Source organism: Ovis canadensis, chromosome 15 (assembly GCF_042477335.2).
Source record: "Ovis canadensis isolate MfBH-ARS-UI-01 breed Bighorn chromosome 15, ARS-UI_OviCan_v2, whole genome shotgun sequence".
Taxonomy (NCBI): Eukaryota; Metazoa; Chordata; class Mammalia; order Artiodactyla; family Bovidae; genus Ovis; species Ovis canadensis.
In genome coordinates, this window is record NC_091259.1 from 56,168,212 (window position 1) to 56,188,298 (window position 20,087).

Consider the following 20,087-nt stretch of genomic DNA (forward strand, 5'->3'; position numbering starts at 1 on the left):
CTAATGACATAGTTAAGAGACACTTCCCTTTGGGTCTTCTTAAAGCCTAGATTCTCCTCACGAGGAACTTATTATGCTCAACCTGAGGCACCATTGTAGGTCTCTCTCTTCTCCATAATTCTATGACCTCATTCACAAGACTGTTTTCTGCATTCTCTTTAATTATATCTTCTCATTCCTAACCCATTAATTTTTACCTAGTGGATTCTACAGTGATGGAAAGCAGAAAGAGTTTTCAAACTGCCTCTCTAAGATACATCAAAGTTCCACATGGAGAAGGAAAAATTTCTTCTATGTCCATATTTTGTTTCCATCCCCTAACCATCCCACGACTCGATAGAAAAAATAGAGAGGGTCTCCCACCATTCCTTCCCTCACACCTTTACTCTGTCTGAAACTGAAACAAGGAGGAGGTAGAATGAAATATCTAATGGGAAGATCAGTTCTTTGGAAAAATAAACTATTTGGAGTATCTGAAATTAGAACCTTTAGCAGAACTTCTAATGAGTATAATTACCCTACCACATGTAGTACAATCACATTTTTAAAGATCACTTTCTTCTTTTTATTTGAATCCTTTATAGACAGGGTCTTTTTTTTTTTTTTATAGATCAGGTACCAGTTTGAAGGAATACTAGTTTCATGAAATTATGGAGCTCAAACTCATGTCTATGTGACTTTGAACTCAGTGGTCTTTCTGTGGGGACGTCTCTCCTGGAGGAGATCTCAGTCTTGTAGAAGTTGGTAGAGGGTTGGATTGGAGGTGATGGGAGTGGGAATGAGCAGGAAACACCAGTTATAAGTGGATGGAGGTAGCCATGGTCATATGATCTGTTGGTTAAATCTTGGGAATAGCTCTGCACTTCAAGGTCTATTTTCTTGGCTCTGAGTTCTGGAGTTTGCCCATTGGGTCTATGCTTTAAATAGGTGTTCTCAGTCCTGTCCAGTTCTTTGTGGCCACATGAACTGTAGCCCACTAGGTTTCTCTGTCCATGGAATTTTCCAGGCAAGAATAGTGTAGCAGGTTTCCGTTTCCTTTTCCAGGGGAGCTTTCTAACCCAGGGATCGAACCCATGTCTCTTACGTCTCCTGAATTGTCAGGCAGGTTCTTTAGCACTAGTACCACTTGGGAAGCCCCCAAAGTGAAAGTGTTACACGCTCAGTCCATGGGGACTCTTTGAGGCCCCATAGACTGCAGTCCACCAAGCTCCTCTGTCCATGGAATTCTCCAAGGCAAGCATGCTGGAGTGGATTGTCTTTCCCTTCTCCAGGGAGTCTTTACAACCCAGGGATTGAACCCAAGTCTTGCACATTGCAGGCAGATTCTTTACTCTCTGAGACACCATGTAGCTTCCCTGAAGGCTCAACAGTAAAGAATCTACCTGCAGTGCAGGAGACATCACTTTGACCCCTTGTTTGGTAAGATCACCTGGAGAAGGAAATGGCAACCCACTCCAGTGTTCTTGTCTGAAAAATCCTGTGAACAGAGGAGTCTGGGTGCACTATAGTCCAAAGGGTCACAGTCAGACATGACTGAACACACACACAACAATTATATACTATTTAGGACTTCCCTGGTGGTTTAGAGGGTAAAGCTTTAGGTTCTGCCTAAAACATGGATTTTTAAGCCCCCAAACTGGGGATTTTAACTCTGAGTTCTGTGCTGAGAATTCTGATTTTGAGACTGGATAATTGGGATAGGAAGAATGTTGCTATGGAGCTTGGAGGAAAATTCTCCTCTTCATAGCAAGGATGCAGTTGGAATTTTATTTTCTCTTTGGAGAGAGGGCAGCGTCTCCAGGGATAGTTTTTGTTTTCCCTCCTTCTGTTCCCAAGTGACATCTAATCCTCCTTTTCTTCCCCCTTTACCAACACAGTATCACACTCAGGCAAACCAGGACCCCAGAGGCTTTGGTGCCTGGGAACTTGTATTCAGAGACATAAAGTCTACCTCTCTGAGGCTAGTACCTGCTTGAGGTTCATTCTGGAAACACTGTGAGCTCAGGTTCTTTGTCTTTCAAGCCAACTCTCCCTTCACTGAGCTCTTTCAGGTGAGTCTGAAATCTATTTGTATGAGCACAAGAAGTGTATTTCAGTCTATAATTCTCTCTGTGCCCCTGTGTGGTTCCCTCAGCCTCTCTCAAGTCTCTGTGTCTTTGAGTGAATTTCTGTCCATGCTTGTGTATTTGCTATCATTTGTTTGGCTTATGATGGAAGGGTTTAAAACAAATAAAAATAAAATTACCTTTTGTCGGATTCTTTTGTTGGATCAGTTGAGATGATCTTGGTTACTTTCCTTCATTCTATTAAGACGACATATCAGATTGATCGAGTTTTGTCTGTTGACCCATTCTCAAATTTCAAGAGTGGATCCCACTTGGTCATAATGTATAACCTTTCAATGGAAAAAAAATTAAAAAAAATTCCAAAATCTTAGTTTCATGTAAATTTTCTTAAAAAAGAAAAAAAAAAAAAAGAGTAATATACCTTCCAGCACCAGGTGTCCTCCATGACAGCACTTTTAGATAAGGCTACAGAAATGGCTCTATCAGTGAAGGACACATGGCAATCCCATGACAGGGGCTGAGAGTTTGCCTCTGTTCTATTCCACACAGAACCAAAGTCATGATGTTGTCAGCATCACAGACCAGGAGAGATTTTGACCTCCTGGAACATCAGGCCCAAGGGCAGAAGGAGACTTGAAAGTGCCTTTAATCCCAGTTCAGCAGCTGCTGGAATTCTAGTCCCAGCATTTCCATCAATGGTTACACAATTGTTATGATTGTTGCTTGAACATGCTCACTGATAAAAACTTATTGCCTCATCTTGTAGCTTTGACTCAGAAAAATCTTCCATACCTGGACCCTAAATTGTCATCTTCATCTCTATCTCTCACTCACTACCTCTTATACCCATCCCCAACCATCTCTGCTGCAGTCTCTTCTTCTCAGAAAAAAAAAAAAGCATCACTGGTTCCTTCAATGCTCTTTATATGACTTGGTCCCCTCTATCTCTGTGTGTGTCCCGTTGGTTTAACTTTGATCTAGAGAATGGAACCGAGAACTGAATGTACTTCAGTTATGACCCTGAACAATGTGCTCATCATGCTTTTATTAATTCATGAATTATTGAGCATGTCTTTGTGTTAGAAACATGAAGCAGTGGGAGGCAAGAATGAATCAGACACAAGCTTACCTAAGATTCCAAGGGAGAGCAGAGGTGTAAAGGCACGTCTCATAAAATAAAAAAGTATGTATAAAATATTTTAAAGTCATAGATGAGGCTATTATTTCCACTTAAGTAGTAATAGGAAAAGCTGCAGAAAAAATAAAGGTGTTGACTATGAATGGCAGTGAGAGTTCAAAAACAAGGAAGAGGAGGATAAAGCAAATAAATCTCCTAGTCTGCTTAGGAGGCAGGAAAAATAAATCTATCTGCCATTCTCTACTTTGCTCTGCCTGTGAAGGTAAAGATGACCAACTTCCCAATATCTCTACCTTCTTCTTACTTCAGTTCAGTTCAGTTGCTCAGTCATGTCTGACTCTTTGCGACTCCATGAATTACAGCATGCCAGGCCTTCCTGTCCATCACCAACACCTGGAGTTCACTCAAACTCAAGTCCATCAAGTCGATGATGCCATCCAGCCATCTCATCCTCTGTTGTCCCCTTCTCCTCCTGCCCCCAATCCCTCCCAGCATCAGAGTCTTTTCCAATGAGTCAACTCTTTGCATGAGGTGGCCAAAGTACTGGAGCTTAAGCTTCAGCATTATTCCTTCCAAAGAACACCCAGGGTTGATCTCCTTTAGAATGGACTGATTGGATCTCCTTGCAGTCAAAGGGACTCTCAAGAATCTTCTCCAACACCACAGCTCAAAAGCATCAATTCTTCGGTGCTCAGCATTCTTCACAGTCCAATTCTCACATCCATACATGACCACTGGAAAAACCATAGCCTTGACTAGACAGAACTTGTTGGCAAAGTAATGTCTCTGCTTTTGAATATGCTATCTAGGTTGGTCATAACTTTCCTTCCAAGGAGTAAGTGTATTTTAATTTCATGGCTGCAATCACCATCTGCACTGGTTTTGGAGCCCAAAAAATAAAGTCTGACACTATTTCCACTGTTTCCCCATCTATTTCCCATGAAGTGATGGGACCAGATGCCATGATCTTCGTTTCCTGAATGTTGAGCTTTAAGTCAACTTTTTCACTCTCCTCTTTCACTTTCATCAAGAGGGCTTTTAGTTCCTCTTCACTTTCTGCCATAAGGATGGTGTCATCTGCATATCTGAGGTTATTGATATTTCTCTCGGCAATCTTGATTCCAGCTTGTGCTTCTTCCAGGCAAGCGTTTCTCATGATGTACTCTGCATATAAGTTAAATAAGCAAGGTGACAATATACAGCCTTGACGTATTCATTTTCCTATTTGGAACCAGTCTGTTGTTCCATGTCCAGTTCTAACAGTTGCTTCCTGACCTGCATACAGATTTCTCAAGAGGCAGGTCAGGTGGTCTGGTATTCCCATCTCTTTCAGAATTTTCCACAGTTTATTGTGATCCACACAGTCTTCTTACTTAGGTGGCTGCAATTTCAGAAGGCTGGCAGCTGGGTTTCATAGGAAGGACCACAGGACTTAAGGTTGAAAGAATTAGATTCTAGTCCCAGTTTAGCCACCTAATGCCTTAAGGACAGCCACTTAACATGGTTTTTATGGGTCTGAAATAAGGCAGATTGGTAGAGAAACAGTTGCCCATCTGGTTATCCTTTCTAGCACACAAAGACTGAATTATTTCCCTGAAGCTGTACCCTCCTGGGTGCTGTTCTTACTCTTTGCCATCATTCATGTTCCTCCTCCATGCCATGGGTCAGGGGTAGTGTTTATAAGCCTTCATTTTTACTCTTTGTGACAAATGAGGTTTGTCCATACATACCATATAATATCGTTTACTTTTACAATGTCCATATGCAATAGATATATTTTATTTTTCTATTTTAGATATAGAAACACAGAGGCCTCGAAAAGTTAAGTTACCTGTTCAAGGTCACACTGTATGTAAACTGTAAATTGGGCTCCAAACTGAGGTCTGTGAGAATCCATTTGCAGAGCTCTGAAACACTGAACGTATGAAGCTATTTTTTTCATTTATTTCTTATATCCAAGTAAGAGAATATTATTATTTTCACAAGTTAAATCATGTATTAACTGATTGAGTATTGATTTTGACCCATTTCTGATTTATTCCTGTGCTTCTCAATTTTTAAATGATGCTATCTTTCATAAGATTGGGTAGTCTCAAATATCTCTTTTATGCACAAGAGTTTAGGGCTCTCACTGTCAGGGGAATAGCAGGTGATATATTTTTACAAGGAATAATGTAGATGACTCCAATTTCCTCCATGTCTTTCCATCTCTCTCTTCTTCACACTTTGAGGTAGGCTACTAAGGCAGAAGGCTTCAAGGGTGGGAGTTAACTGATTTTTTTTTTCAAGTGGCAGGTAAAGACTGATCACTGCTGTTGGTGGCATGAAAGCTGAGAGCAACGAAAGTCTTGACCTCCTATCTGTCTTCCTGACTGGCATTCCAGGATTGGAGGCCCAACATGGCTGGCTGTCCATCCCCTTCTTCACCATGTACACTGTAGCTATTGTGGGCAACAGCCTAATCATTGCAGCGGTGCAAGCAGATCGTGCCTTACACTAGCCCATGTACCTGTTTCTCTCCATGTTGGCTGTCGCTGAGGTGGGTGTCTCTGTGTCCACACTGCCTACTGTCTTGGGCATTCTTTGGCTTGATGCCTGCCGCATTGACTTTGATGGCTGCCTTGCCCAGATGTTCTTCATCCACACCTTCTCCTGCATGGAGTCAGGGGTCCTGCTGGCTGTGAGTTATGATCGCTTTGTAGCCATCTACAATCCACTGCGCTACACAGCCATCCTCACCCTGCCCCGTATTGTCTCCATTGGTCTGGTCATTACACTGAAGAGTGTGATACTCATGGCTCCCCTTCCAGTCCTCTTGAGGTTACTGCCCTATTGCCACACTAACATCCTCTCCCACTCTTACTGCCTCCACTCAGACTTGATCCAGCTGCCTTGTGCTGACACTAAGCTCAATAGCATCCTGGGTTTGGCCATTGTCTTGGCCACTTTGGACTGGACTCACTGCTGATTGTGGTCTCCTATATGTTGATTCTTTACACAGTGCTGGGCATTGCTTCTGGGGAGGGACGGTGGAAGGCCCTCAACACGTGTGTGTCACACATCTGTGCAGTACTTGTATACTATGCGCCTATGATTGGTGTGTCTGTGATGCATCGTACTGCCAAGCATGCCTCACCTCTGGCCCACACACTCATGTCCAGCATCTACCTCTTTGTCCCTCCTGTACTCAATCCCATCATCTACAGCGTCAAGACCGAACCAATCCAACAGGGAATTGTCACCTTGTTTTTCTGCAAGAGAGAATTACTTTGAGTCATTCCAAGGGGGGAGGGACTTTGAATCAGTCCATAAACTCTGGTGGTGTTTCTTCTGTGGGCTAAGCTCCACACCAGGATTTCTGGGGAAGAATAGGAGTGATAAATTCAAAACATTGCGTTAGGCTTGAATCTGGATCACAGGAGTTACCTTGACCCCTTGCCATCTCATATGTTATCCACATAGGTGTGTCTGTATGTGCCCACACACATGCCCTCTCTGACAGTTATGGTCAACTTGAGATATTGAATGCCCTTTGCCTGTTTTCCTCAAGGCTCACACCAAACCGTCTGATAAATAGGAAGTTACCCGTAGAGGCTTGAGACTTAATGATATTTGAATTGAAGTATAAAAAGTTCTTGCTTTGATGGGTCAGACAGATATTAAAAATCTACTCCCAATAAAAGACCATTCTAGTAACATGACTTTGAGCAAGATAAGTGTACTTTTTGGATTGTCCCAGATAGTCGTGATTTACATTTATTTTTCTCAGCATCGTTATTAACAGCAATCTTTCTTCCTCTCAAAAGTATCCTTGTTTAAACAGTAAATTTATGGTAAAACTACGTATAAAACAACTTCCTTCGTGTTCTATATGGAATCAGACTCTTCCCCCCAGCTTACTATCCAGTGGTGTCTACTCTCAGACTATTCAGTCTGTTTACAATAGTGGCTACCAACATTTTATATGCCAGGAGATTCTGAGGATGAAGAACAGCTGAGTAAATGGCCTCAACTTAGGTATCAAGTAAAATATGGACAAACTTACCCACCAGGTTTCAGATCTGAAAAATCCCAACAGAAACACCAACAGAATTCTGTTTTGGTAGAGCTTTGGGTCCTGTTTTTCTGGTGTCTGGATATTTGCATTCCCTACTCTCATCCTCACCATGCCCTGAAGCAGGTATGCTTGGATCTTTCCTTCTGCTCCACCTCTTCTCTTTTACTGTCCGCAGAGTTCTAGTTGGCACTTCTTGCTTCTGCCTGTGGTTGTCTATGGTTTCCTGGAAACCTTCGGTTGAATGAGAGAGTATGTCTTCACACCTCCTAAATAATAGAGGTCTGTGTATGGTGGATTGATAGGCTTGTGCCGCTTGATCAGTAACTGGCCTCGGATCTCAGCCTCTTACACTTCAAGGCTTACAAATGCAAGGGAAATGTTTTTTTTTCACCGTATGCTATTCTTCCTGAGCTCATTCACATCATCAGGGTTACTTTAATCAGTGAACTTTTTGAAATGCTTGGTCTGTTTAAAATAGTGGTTACCAAATTTTTACATTGTCTATATAAAATAATTAATAGGAAAAAACTACGTATCCTTTTAGGTATTTTCAGGTTAAAACCTAAAATTTTATCATAGATTTACATAGTTGTTGAGCACACATTTTGGATATATTGTAAACATACTGAGGCTTCCCTGGTGACTCAGATGATAAAGAATCTGCCTGCATCCCAGAGACCCAGGTTTGATCCCTGGGTTGGGAAGATCCCCTGGAGAAGGGAATGGCAACCCACTCCAGGATTCTTGACTGAAGAATTCCATGAACAGAGGAGCCTGGCAGGCTGCTACAGTCCATGGGTTCACAAAGAGTTGGGCATGACTGAGAGACTAATGCTTCACTTTCATAAATATATCAAGTTTAAAATAAATTGTTATATCACAGTTTAAAATAACTAATGTAAACTAAATACATATTTTGATACCAGACATTATGAAGTTAAATATGCATGAACATATTCTTTAACATTCCATTCACATACTTTTATGCTAGTCCGTTTTCTCCTCAAACTCAAATTTTTATTTTACCTCCACCAAAGAGTTTGTAATACATATAATATATTTTTCTGTTTGGAAAAATTTAGTGGTTTCTCTTTCACAATATTTTCCAAGAAATATGTATATATATATATTTAAATTTTATGTTTAAAATTTGGTCACACATAGAGTATTGTTCTAAAATTGTATTCTTTATTGAGTTATTTTTCTGATATTAATACATAATTGATCAAAACAACATGATCATAATACAAATTTTTATATATTAAAAGTAAAATTTGATTTCAATCCATCTCTTAACGAGCTGCATGATTTTATTTTTCTTGTATCTAGAAAATATTTATTATTTATTAATAGAATGAGACATAGGTCAATAACAATTCTGTTCCTACTTACTTTTTTCTTTTCTGTAAATGTGAAAGCTGTTAAGTTTGGTAACATAAATGAGAAAATGGCATTGGTACCATTTATCATTGCACAATATCATTTTTAATGCCTTTGGAATTAAATGATAAAAATCATATGAAAATCTCATGAAAATTATCTTAATGATATAATAAATGATATTTCCATTGGATCACTTTTTATTTTTGTTGATAACAGTAAAATTGATACCATTTGTCTTACACTAGAATATGCTATCATTGGTGTCATTCACTTCCTCAAAATCCATGTCAATATTTCCAGTAGTCCTTTCGATTGATATCTCAGAATTGTTTACTATTTGGGATATATGATGGAAATATTAAATGGCTTTAAGAACTATGTCTATTCATATTTTTTCCTTTTTTAAAATTAAAATTTATTATTATTACTATTTCATTTTTGTAAAGTGAGAAAATAAGATTGTAGAAAGGAAAAAAAGTAGTGTAACAGAGGCACAGTCAAACCTCCTACATTCCCAGACAAAGCAATTTCAGTAAAGAAACTATATGGGTGTTTAACATCTAAAAATTTATTCTTACAAAAATATTTGTGTTCAGGCATTCCCAAAAATATCTTCTTATTTCTCTAGAGGAATAGGTAATCAATTTGAAGGCCGCTAGGTTAGATATGCACATGAGTTTGGGTGGACTTCGGGAGTTGGTGATGGACAGGGAGGCCTGGCTTGCTGCAGTTCATGGGGTTGCAAAGAGTTGGACACGACTGAGCAAATGAACTGAACTGAACTGAACTGAGGTTAGATATCCACCAATGACAGTGTCTATAAACTGTCTAAGAAGGTGAAATTCAAGGTGAATTTCTTAGATATTGATCAAGTTTCACAGTCAATCATCAAGGAAAATTACTACTTCTGGAGAGGTACCCAAAGACTTGGGATTATAAATAATATGTATATCTTTCATTAATAAATGACTAATCATTTTCTTCATTTATCCAAATATATTTTTGAGTACCTACTATGTATAAAGGGTAGATATATAATAATATTTTATTTTTGGATGCAGCATAGAAAATAAAATCTAAAAATTTAGCAAAGATGTTGCAATAATTCTTGGGGCAAGTCAGATATTCCCTTCTAGGTTTTAGATGTCATCAGCAGATGAATTTACCAGTAAGCTGCAAGTCTAAAGGATGAATGTGCTTCAACACACTTTAGATATGTAATCAAATCTCATTTTTAGTCACATTACTTTCAGAGTCACTTCTTTTGTCATAGAAACTATCACTTCAGAGGGCATGACTGACTAGCAGCAACACTCAGAATGATCAGATTATTCTTTTTAACTAATTAATTTAGTTTAGTTGGAGGATAATTACTTTACAGTATTGTGATGGTTTTTGCCATACATCAGTGCAAATCAGCCATAGGCATACATGTGTTCCCTACATCCTGAACACCCCCCTCCCAATTACCTCCCCAACCCATCCCTCCAGGTAGTCACAGAGCACTGGCTTTGGGTGCCCTATATCATTCATCCAACTCACACTGGTTAGCTAGTTACTTATGGTAATGTATATGTTTCAGTGCTATTCTATCAAATCATCCCACCTTCTCCTTCTCCCACTGAGTCCAAAACTCTGTTCTTTATGTCTGTTGTCTCCTTTGCTGCCCTGCACATAGGATGGTTGGTACCATCTTTCTAGATTCCATATAGATGCAGATTATTCTTTTTTATTATTTTATTATTTATTATTGATTTTTTTCACAGTTGTTCAGGAATCAAAATATTAGAAAAATCCAAAGTGATAGTTGTACAATTTATTTAAAGCATTATTTTATAACATTATCTAGTATATCTTGTTGCGTTGGACTCTCTCAATGGTTGTAACTTTAAATAACAACCTCCAAATTGCAAAAGCAGAGATACTTTGCAGTCTTGGTTATTGAGCTCTTGAAAAATGGCTAATTTGAATTGATATTTGTTGTAATGACATGTGGCCAGACTTTGGAGACTTAACATTAAAAAAAAAAAGAGGGTAAATATCCTATAATTTTTTTAAACATAAGTTACATGTTTAAATGATTACATTTTAGATATATTGGGTTAAATGATGTATACTTTGAAAATACTTTAACTTATTTCTGTTTACTTTTTTAATATAGCTACTAGAAAATTGTAACTAACATATGCTTGTCTTATGGATCTACTGGGCAGAACTAGGTTTGAAGCTAAATTGTGTAAATTAATAAATTAAGTAGAGCAATACATTTCAACTAGCAATCAGCATTTCTTTGTTTAATGAATCACATAGGTTCAGGTTCACGAAATTTCCAACATGAATGGTGGAGAAAATGTCTTAGGTTTAAATAACTTTGCATACATTTATATGTATATAATACATTATACATATTTTTCTAATATTTATTTCTTTCACCTACAAATTGTGAACCATGATCAGCTTTATTATGGAGACAGGTATTCCTCTATATTTTAAATAATTTAAGCATGTATAAAGGAAGAGCATATTAGAAAGGGAAAATACATGCTTAAATTGTATTTAATTGAAGTAATTGCCATTTTCTTCTCTTGGGGAATCTTCTCAAACCAGGAGTAGAATCCACATCTCCTTCATTGGCAGGTGGACTCTTTACTACTGAGCCACCAGGGAAGCCCCTGCAATAACTTAGCCAGCTTTTAATACCCATGATGATGCTACCCTTTTCTGCCAATTTACAGGGTAAAAGTTGTTACTGGAGCTTTTAGTTTTGCAAATATTACCTGGTATTTAATACACAGATACTATACCCACTTAAAATATTTATATGCATATATTTATATATTTACTGAAGATAGTCAAGCCATGACAAAAACCTAGCTTCTAAGATGAGAGGCAAAGAAATACAAATAGATAATCAGTTTTAAAAATCAATAGTCATAATAACACAATGACAGAATATGCTCATATTGACATAAATGTTATGTAAAATGTTTCAATATTTTATAAATAAATTCAGAAGGGTTGTACAAGTATTCAAATTTGCTTAGTATTGCTTGTAAGACAAGTTAGTTTGGCACTTTTACAAAAAAGTTTAAATCTCTTATTTTTCTGATATTATTTCAGCATGGAAAATAGTGCTAGAATAACTTTAATTTATACAAGTTTTCAGTTAATTTTCTCACTGGAAATCTAACAAATTTCAGCTTCAATATTTCCTGTACAGATTCCAAAAATTTTGAATTGTATGTGATATATGCAATTGTTGCTGCTAGCTTGTCATTTCTTCTTGGTCCTCCCAGTTAAGAGAGCAAGAAAATATATGTCTGTATACTGACCTATTTATATGCAAATATTTATAAATATGTTTTACTTAATCATCTGTATCTACATTAAGCGAAACACGACTTCATACTGATGTCTCCAACTCCAGTCCATGGATCATTCATGTTGCTCCCCTTGCTTTTCCATAACATCCCAGCCAAGTAGGGAGAAACTTGGTTCCCAGGTGGCACTAGTGGTAAACAATCCAACTGCAGGAGACATAAAATATGCGGGTTTGATTCCTGGGTGAAGCATTTACTATATTTCATTTTGCCTTTAGTACAGATCCCACCCAATTCCAAAGGTCAGCATCATTTCCCTCCATCTTTTCCAGTGCAGTTGCTTCTTATACTCATAACAGAACTACGTTTTAGCATATTGTGTCTTCCATCCTGAGTAATTTAAAAATATATATATAATAAATACATATAAATTATACACATTAATGATCACTCTGTGCTGCTGTAAATTTCTGAGTTTTAGCAAATGCCTAATGTCATCTCTGTACCGTCACAGTATTACAGAATGATTCTACAGTCTACAAAACCCTCTGCGCTTCACTAATTTCATACTCCACTCCCTTAAATTCTTAGTTACCACCAGTAAGTTTACTCTCTATGAAGTTTTGCCTTTTTCAGAGTTTTGTCTGTATGAAATCATAAATTTTTTTAAAGACCTGTGAGACTACCTTCCTTCATTTAGCAATGAACATTTAGGATTCATCCATGTCTTTATGTATCTTGATAATTCTCAGCAGCTGCTATAAAGACGTTATGCAGAGGCTTGGCTGATGCTTTCTGTCAAACATTCTTTGTCTTTAATTGCTTAGCTTGTATTTTGCAATCATTCATTGGTCTTTGACCCCTGGAGAAGGAAATGGCAACCCAATCCAGTATGCTTGTCTGGGGAATCCCATGGAGAGGGAAGCCTGGCAGGCCACAGCCTATGGGGTCACAAGAGTAGGGCACTACTTAGTGGCTAAACTACCACCGCTGGTCATTGAGCAACTTATTTTGCCCCCAAATCCCCCTTCATGTTTCTAAGCTCTAGTCCCTTTATAACCTAAATATTATTATTTTTTATCCTATAGCTGACCTTTATTTCACAGTTTCAGAAATACAGTCTATAGGTCTTTGGTTGTATTAGTTTGCTAGGATGGCCATAAAATGGGTGGCTTAAACAATAGAAATTTACTTTCTTCAAATTTTGGAGGCCTCTAGCAATTTCTCACATTTCTGGTTTCTTTGGAGCCTCTTCCCTGGCTTGCAGGTGGCTGTCTTCTCCCAGTGTCATCATTCTGGTCTTCCTTCTGTGCTTGTGTCCTAATAGTCTCTTCATATAGGGACATGAGTCACACGGGATTAGAGTCCACCCTAAGGACCTCATTTTAACTCAATTATGTCTCTAAAGTCCCTACCTCCAAATGCAGTCTCATGCTAAGATACTGGGGTTAGATTTTCAAAATGGGCATGTGTGGGGAATTCAGCCCAAGTCACTGGTAGGTCGAATTGTCCTGAAGCTAATTTTGTTCTGTCTCCTCTACCTTCAGAAACCCCTTTTTGTCCTGGGATGTGTTTAGAGGGCAATTGGGAGCAGCTGCGTATGTGGATGATTCCCACTCGGCCACCCTAATTCCTGTTCCCACAATGGCTGCAAACATAAATGTCCTCATAGATGTTCTTATCCATAATCTGGAGTGCAAATTGTGGAGTGAAGGAGAAAATAATTCACATAAACTGAGCACCTATGAGGCTATTAGTAATGCAAGACTGTATTTTTTACATGGACTTCGCAGGTGGTGCTAGTAGTAAAGAACCCACCTGCTAATGCAGGAGACAGAAGAGATATGGGTTTGATCCCTGGGTCAGGAAGACCCCCTGAAGGAGGGCACGGCAACTCATTCCAGTATTGTTGCTTGGAGAATCACATAAACAGAGGAGTCTGGCTGGACCACCAAAGAAATCCCATGGCTGCCCTTCAAACTGATATTTCTGAGAGAGGCTACCTGGTTTCCATAAGATAATTTTTTATGATTATTAAATCCACATCTATTTTGTTTGTTCGTTTGGGCTGTGCAGGGTCTTCACTGCATCACACAGGCTTTTCTAGTTGTGGTGCAAGGGCTTAGTTGCCCTGCAGCTGGTGGTATCCTTGTTCCCTGACCAGGGATTGAATCTGTGCCCCCCGCATTAGAAGGCAGATTCTTTACTAGGGACCACTAGAGAAGTCCAAAACCCACATCCTTTCTATCATAATATTTTCTAGTACAAAGTCCAGAATGCCAAAGGGAAACTGCCTCTAAGAATTTAAACCACATTAAGAACATTAAGGTTAAACAAAAAGAAGCCTATCACAGTGAGAAAAATAAATTTATATTCCCACAAATGTTACCTGCAGACATACTTGAAGTTTTGATACTAAATACTAAGACCCTCTAGCAATGCAGGAGAGTTAGTCCAATGCTGGGGGCTCTAACTATACCCACCTCCATCTTTAGGCTCTTCGCTCATTGTGTGTATGCTTAAATCATGCTGAGTATAGATTAGGTAATCTCAGTTGAATAGCTGAGAAATATCTTGATCAATATCCATACAGCCTGGATCAATATCCAAACAACTTGATCAATATCCATCTTCCCTCAAATATTTACTATTCTTTTGCAAGAGAAACTCAGAGCACACCTATCCATTATATGAACCAGAAAAGTGGAGTTTACTTGGAGTAAGTGGAGCTGCCTAGAATCTGTGGTGGGGGCAACAACAAAGGTTTTCATTCACATTTACTTAACCAAGCCCACTGGAGAGAACAATATTCAGAAAGGAAGAAAATATTTAAACAGACCTTTACTCAGTCAATGACGCTTATTTCATTGGCAGATAAATGTGCTAGAATCAGATCAAATTGGATCCACAACTCTTTTGGATAGAATGTTTGCTGCTAGTTTTTCCCAGAACAAAAATCTCATTAAATGCAAGATCATGTGGGATTTCTTTTTACACTGTCCATTTAAAAAATTTGACTATACTCTCCCTGTAGACCTATGACTGCAATCTCTGTGTAATTAAGAGCATTCAGTCCTTCACCTTAAATGCATGCTTCTTTGAGAAATGAGGCGAAAAATTCCCAGGCGGATCTGCTTAGTCTTTACACTGTAAATGATGGGGTTCATCACTGGAGGTGCCAACAGGTAAATATTGGCCACAATAACATGAACTAGAGGAGGGGCGTGCTTGGCAAATCGATGGGTCATAGATACCCCAACCATGGGCACATAGAGGACCAGAACAGCCAGTATATGGGACAGACAGTTATTGAGGGCCCGCAGTCGCTCAGTCCATGAGGCTGTGCACAAGATACTTTTCAGGATGAGTGTGTAGGAGAGCACGATGAGCAGAGGGTCCATCACAATAATGAGCAAAACCACAGCAAAGGCATACCAGCTGTTGACTCGGATGTCAGCACAGACCAGGCAAATCATATCCTGGTGGAGGCAGTAGGAATGAGAGAGAAGGTGGGAGCGGCAGAAGGGCAGGCGCTTGAGTAGGAAAAGGGAGGGAAGAACAGCCAGAACACAGCGGCAAAGGATGGCTAACCCCATCCTGCCAACGACACTGTTGGTGAGGGTGGTGGCATAATGAAGGGGGCGGCAGATGGCCATGTAGCGGTCAAAGGACATGGCCAGTAGGACTGAAGATTCCATAAAAGAGAACGTATGGAGGAAGAACAACTGGGCAAAACAGCCCTCAAAACTGATGATCTGATTGTTAAACCAGAGGAGCTGCATGACTGTGGGCAGGGTGCTGAGGGTGAGACCCAGGTCAGTGAGGGCCAGCATGGAGAGGAACAGGTACATGGGCTGGACGAGGGATGGCTCTGTGCAGATGACAGTGAGAATGGTGGTATTTCCCATGATGGAGATGGTGTAGAGACAGCAGAAAGGGATGGAGATCCAGATGTGGTGGGCCTCAAATCCAGGGATGCCCGTGAGGATGAAGTAGAAGGGGTTTTCGGTGGTGTTAGCCAGGCTTGATGAAGGCAAAACCAGCATCTGTGTGTTCCGCATAAGAATTCCATCAGCATGTTACTGCCATAGAGACATCTTCTATTCAATCCAGGCCCCAAATATGTGTCTAGGATTGTTCTAACACTATGGAGCAATATACCAGTCAGAGCACTAACAACAGAACTGTGGTTCTTACTGCCCTACATTCTTTTTTTTCCCCCCAAACTTTTAAGAGTATTTTTTTCTTTTTTTTTAAATTTAAGTTTATTTATTTTAATTGGAGGCTAATTACTTTACAATATTGTATTGGCTTTGCCATACATCAACATGAATTGCCACGGGTGAACACATGTTCCCAATCCTGAACCCCACTCCCACCTCCCTCCCCATACCATCCCTCTGGGTCATCCCAGTGCATCAGGCCCAAGCATCCTGTATCCTGCATTGAATCTAGACTGGCTATTCGTTTCTTGTATGATATTATACATGTTTCAATGCCATTCTCCCAAATCATCCCACCCTCTTCCTCTCCCACAGAGTCCAAAAGACTGTCCTACATTTTTATTTACAGGGACCTTTGGGGGACTTCCCTGGTGGTTCAGGGGCTACGACTTCATGATCCCAACGTGGGAGACTGGGCTTTGACCCCTGGCCAGGTAAGTAGATCCCGCTTGCTGCAACTAAGTGTTTGTATGTTGCAACTAAAGATCCACATGCTAAAATGAAGATCTAGTATGCCGCAACTAAGACCTAGTGCAGCCAAATAAATAAACATTTTTTAAATAAATATATTTTAAAAATAAAATCACCTGTTTTTTCAACTTTCATGCCTGACCCTATACACTAAAATTTAGCATTACTCTTCCTATAAATCTTGTTACACACTTCCCACTTACTTGTGTGTAAATATATATGTACATACAAAACTTACATGGGCTTCCCAAGTAACGTTAGCAGTAAAGAACCTGCCTGCCAATGCTGGAGACATAAGAGATGCAGGTTCAATCCCTGGATCGGGAAGATTCCCTGGAGGAGGGAATGGTAACCCACTCCAGTATTCTTGCCTGGAGAATCCCATGGACAGAGGAGCCTGGTGGGTTAAGGTCCACAGGGTCACAAAGAGTCAGGCACAACTGTAGTGACTTAGCATGCTCACACACAAACTTAAGCATTTTCTAACTGAAACTTCTCTCATCAATATTTCAAATAACTTTCAGTTCAGTTCAGTTCAGTCGCTCAGTCGTGTCCGACTCTTTGCGACCCCATGAATCGCAGCACGCCAGGCCTCCCTGTCCATCACCAACTCCCGGAGTTCACTCAGATTCACATCCATCGAGTCAGTGATGCCATCCAGAGACTTATTTCAGTTAATCTTATACTTGACACACAGAAAAATAAACTTCTGCTAACTACTTCCTTCTTTTCAGTTGAATGAAACTATTATTGAGAAAATAAATTATGACCATATCACAGTATTTTGTTTGAGCAACTGTATGGTTGCAAGAGTCAGATACGACTTAGCGACTAAACTACCACCATATGGATTATAGTCCCAATTACTTTTATTTGGCGCAGTAGAAGAAGAGACGGGGGAAAGATTAATGGCTTGGTTTGTACATGTTGAGTTTGATGTTCGTAGGAGCTATCTAAGAGAAATGACAACTAGGCAGATGAATATAAGGCCTAAGAACAGAAAAGTTCTGTTGAGCATTTTCAGTCTTTGGCATATTGGTAGTAGCCAAGAACCTGGAAGTCGATGTGATCATCTTGGCAAGAGATAGAAAAATGAAGGTTGAGACGAGATCTAGATAAAAATGCAAGATTTAGCAATACGGTAGATGTAAAAGACTGGAAAAGGCAGTGGCACCCCACTCTGTACTCTTGCCTGGAAAATCCCATGGATGGAGGAGCCTGTTGGGCTGCAGTCCATGGGGTTGCTAAGAGTTGGACACGACTGAGCGACTTCACTTTCACGTTTCACTTTCATGCATTGGAGAAGGAAATGGCAACCCACTCCAGTATTCTTGCCTGGAGAATCCCAGGGACGGGGGAGCCTGGTAGGCTGCTGTGTATGGGGTCGCACAGAGTCGGACACGACTGAAGCTACTTAGCAGCAGCAGCAGCAGCAGATGTAAAAGATAAACTGAAGGAAACTGTGAAAGACTGCCAGGGGGAGTAAGTAAAATACAAGGGAAATGGTAGTCACAGAGGCCAAGCAGGTAAAGAGTGTGGTCCATAGTCTAGTGCTTTGTAGATATTCAGTAAAATACCTACTAGAAATTGTCTATATAATTTAGGGATGTAAATGCTAGTAGTAATCTTTTCGAAAGACATTTCTGTAGAGAAATGGGACAAGAAGCTAAATTAAAGTGGTTTGAGAACTGAATTAATATGAAGGATTGGAGACAGTTTCCATATGTTTTGTATTCTAAAGGGGAAGCTATATTGTCCCTAGAAGATTAATAGAGACTTTTATTCTTTAAATACAAGGGTGAATGTAACTTGAGGGAATGAATATCAACTCATGTTTGAAGTACACTGAGAAGGAAAGCTGTGAACCTTCTTGTGAGGAGATACACATAGCATTTAATGGGTTCCTAGTATTTGTGGTATCTACTCAAACTCCCCGTAAAGTGCCCATAAATGCCAAACTAAGAATCCTTCAAAAATCATTATACTTATGAATTTAGAAAATAATTCAGAATAAAATTAGGGGATAAGGGGAAATAAAGATGAGTAAAATGAAGGAATTTTTCAATTAGGAAAGCAACAGGGAGGGAGGAGAGAGGGGGGTTCAGGATGGGGAACATGTGTATACCTGTGGCGGATTCATGCTGATGTATGGCAAAACCAATACAATATTGTAAAGTAAAAAAAAATAAAAATAAATAAATAAATAAAAATAAAAAAAATTATGTGGTTGAAAGGATCTATGCAATCTGAATCCCTCTAACAAATCTGATAAAGAAAATGAAACATAGGCAAACATTTAGAAATGAAATGCAATGAAAGAAGTAAAACTGTTGAAGAATTGTGGAGGTCAATGAGAGGTCACCAATAAAATTTTAAATAATAGGAATTATTTGTAGGATTTAAACTGTAAACCAAAAGACAGGAGGTCAGGACAAAGGTTTTTTAAACTTAGCACTGAGTACTAATGGATTTGATTAACATAGTTGAGGTATTGGAAACACTTTTTAAAATATTCTAAGTAAAGAACATGCTAATCAGAGAGAAGCGTGGTCTGTATGGAAGCATAAGGGAAAGAACATTGTAGGTACAAATGGTGATGGCACCTATTCAAATATTCATGTCCAGACTCACTTTTGCGCTTTCTTGTTCCTTCAGTGTTTCTGTGGCCTTTATTCTCTCCTCTGGCTGAGTGTGGTTTTATGCTCCTGAAGATTCCAGGCTAGATTGTAAGAGGTGGATGAAGAAACTTCTGAAAGAATCTTATAGGAATACGAGGACTGTGCTCTGAGACTTAAGGCCCCAAGGGACAGAACCAGGAAAAAAATGACAGTAAATAGAATAGCTAACTTTTACTGAGTGCTCAACATGTACCAACCACTGAGCTAGCCAACCCATGGAAATGTGTAGATTTTGTGAGGTGATGTGGAAAAGACATAGCCTGTGCTCTCGCAGATTTATTTATTTATTTATTTTCTCCTCAGCAATCAGTTCCCTTCTGCTTACTACAGTAAGAGAGGGACTATTATGTTGGAATAGAGCTGCCCTTCGATGTTGTCATCTTGAATGTGATGAAACTCAGTTTTGATACAGCTAGACGATTTGGGGAAAGATATCCCAGATCTCTTGATAGATTCAGAAGTCAGACAGGCAAAATAGATTTTTTTTTTCCTCTCGGGGTCTTACAGATATTAACCTAACATACATTGTATTTTACTTCTTCCCTAAGAAGAAATATCTAGAGATAACTGACCTAGGGTTTTATGTGTGAGTTTATTTAGAGTATGCTTTTCTTCAGACAGTGGAAATCAGCAACTGTTTAGGTATTCACTGTGAAATCTATTGTTTTCTACAACCAAAGGCAGTGTTTCCTGCAAATGTGGCTTATCTTTGTGATTCTTCCTGTACCTGGCTTACTTGACTTTTGAGACT

The 20,087-nt window shown here is 39.3% G+C and overlaps 1 protein-coding gene and 1 pseudogene across 1 annotated transcript; one reads left to right on the top strand and one right to left on the bottom strand.

Moving 5' to 3' along the window:
- Nucleotides 1-5,527: 5,527 nt before the first annotated feature.
- LOC138420737 (olfactory receptor 51I2-like) lies at nt 5,528-6,477 on the top strand (annotated as a pseudogene).
- An 8,564-nt stretch (nt 6,478-15,041) lies between these two features.
- Nucleotides 15,042-16,025, bottom strand: LOC138421008 (olfactory receptor 51Q1-like). The gene has a single exon (XM_069554736.1). It carries the CDS (start codon nt 16,023-16,025, stop codon nt 15,042-15,044), a length of 984 nt encoding a protein of 327 aa, XP_069410837.1.
- Between the last annotated feature and the right edge of the window lie 4,062 nt (nt 16,026-20,087).

Coding starts and splice junctions, on each gene's coding strand:
- LOC138421008 (XM_069554736.1), bottom strand. CDS start 16,025: ATGCGGAACACACAGATGCTGGTTTTGCCTTCATCAAGCCTGGCTAAC.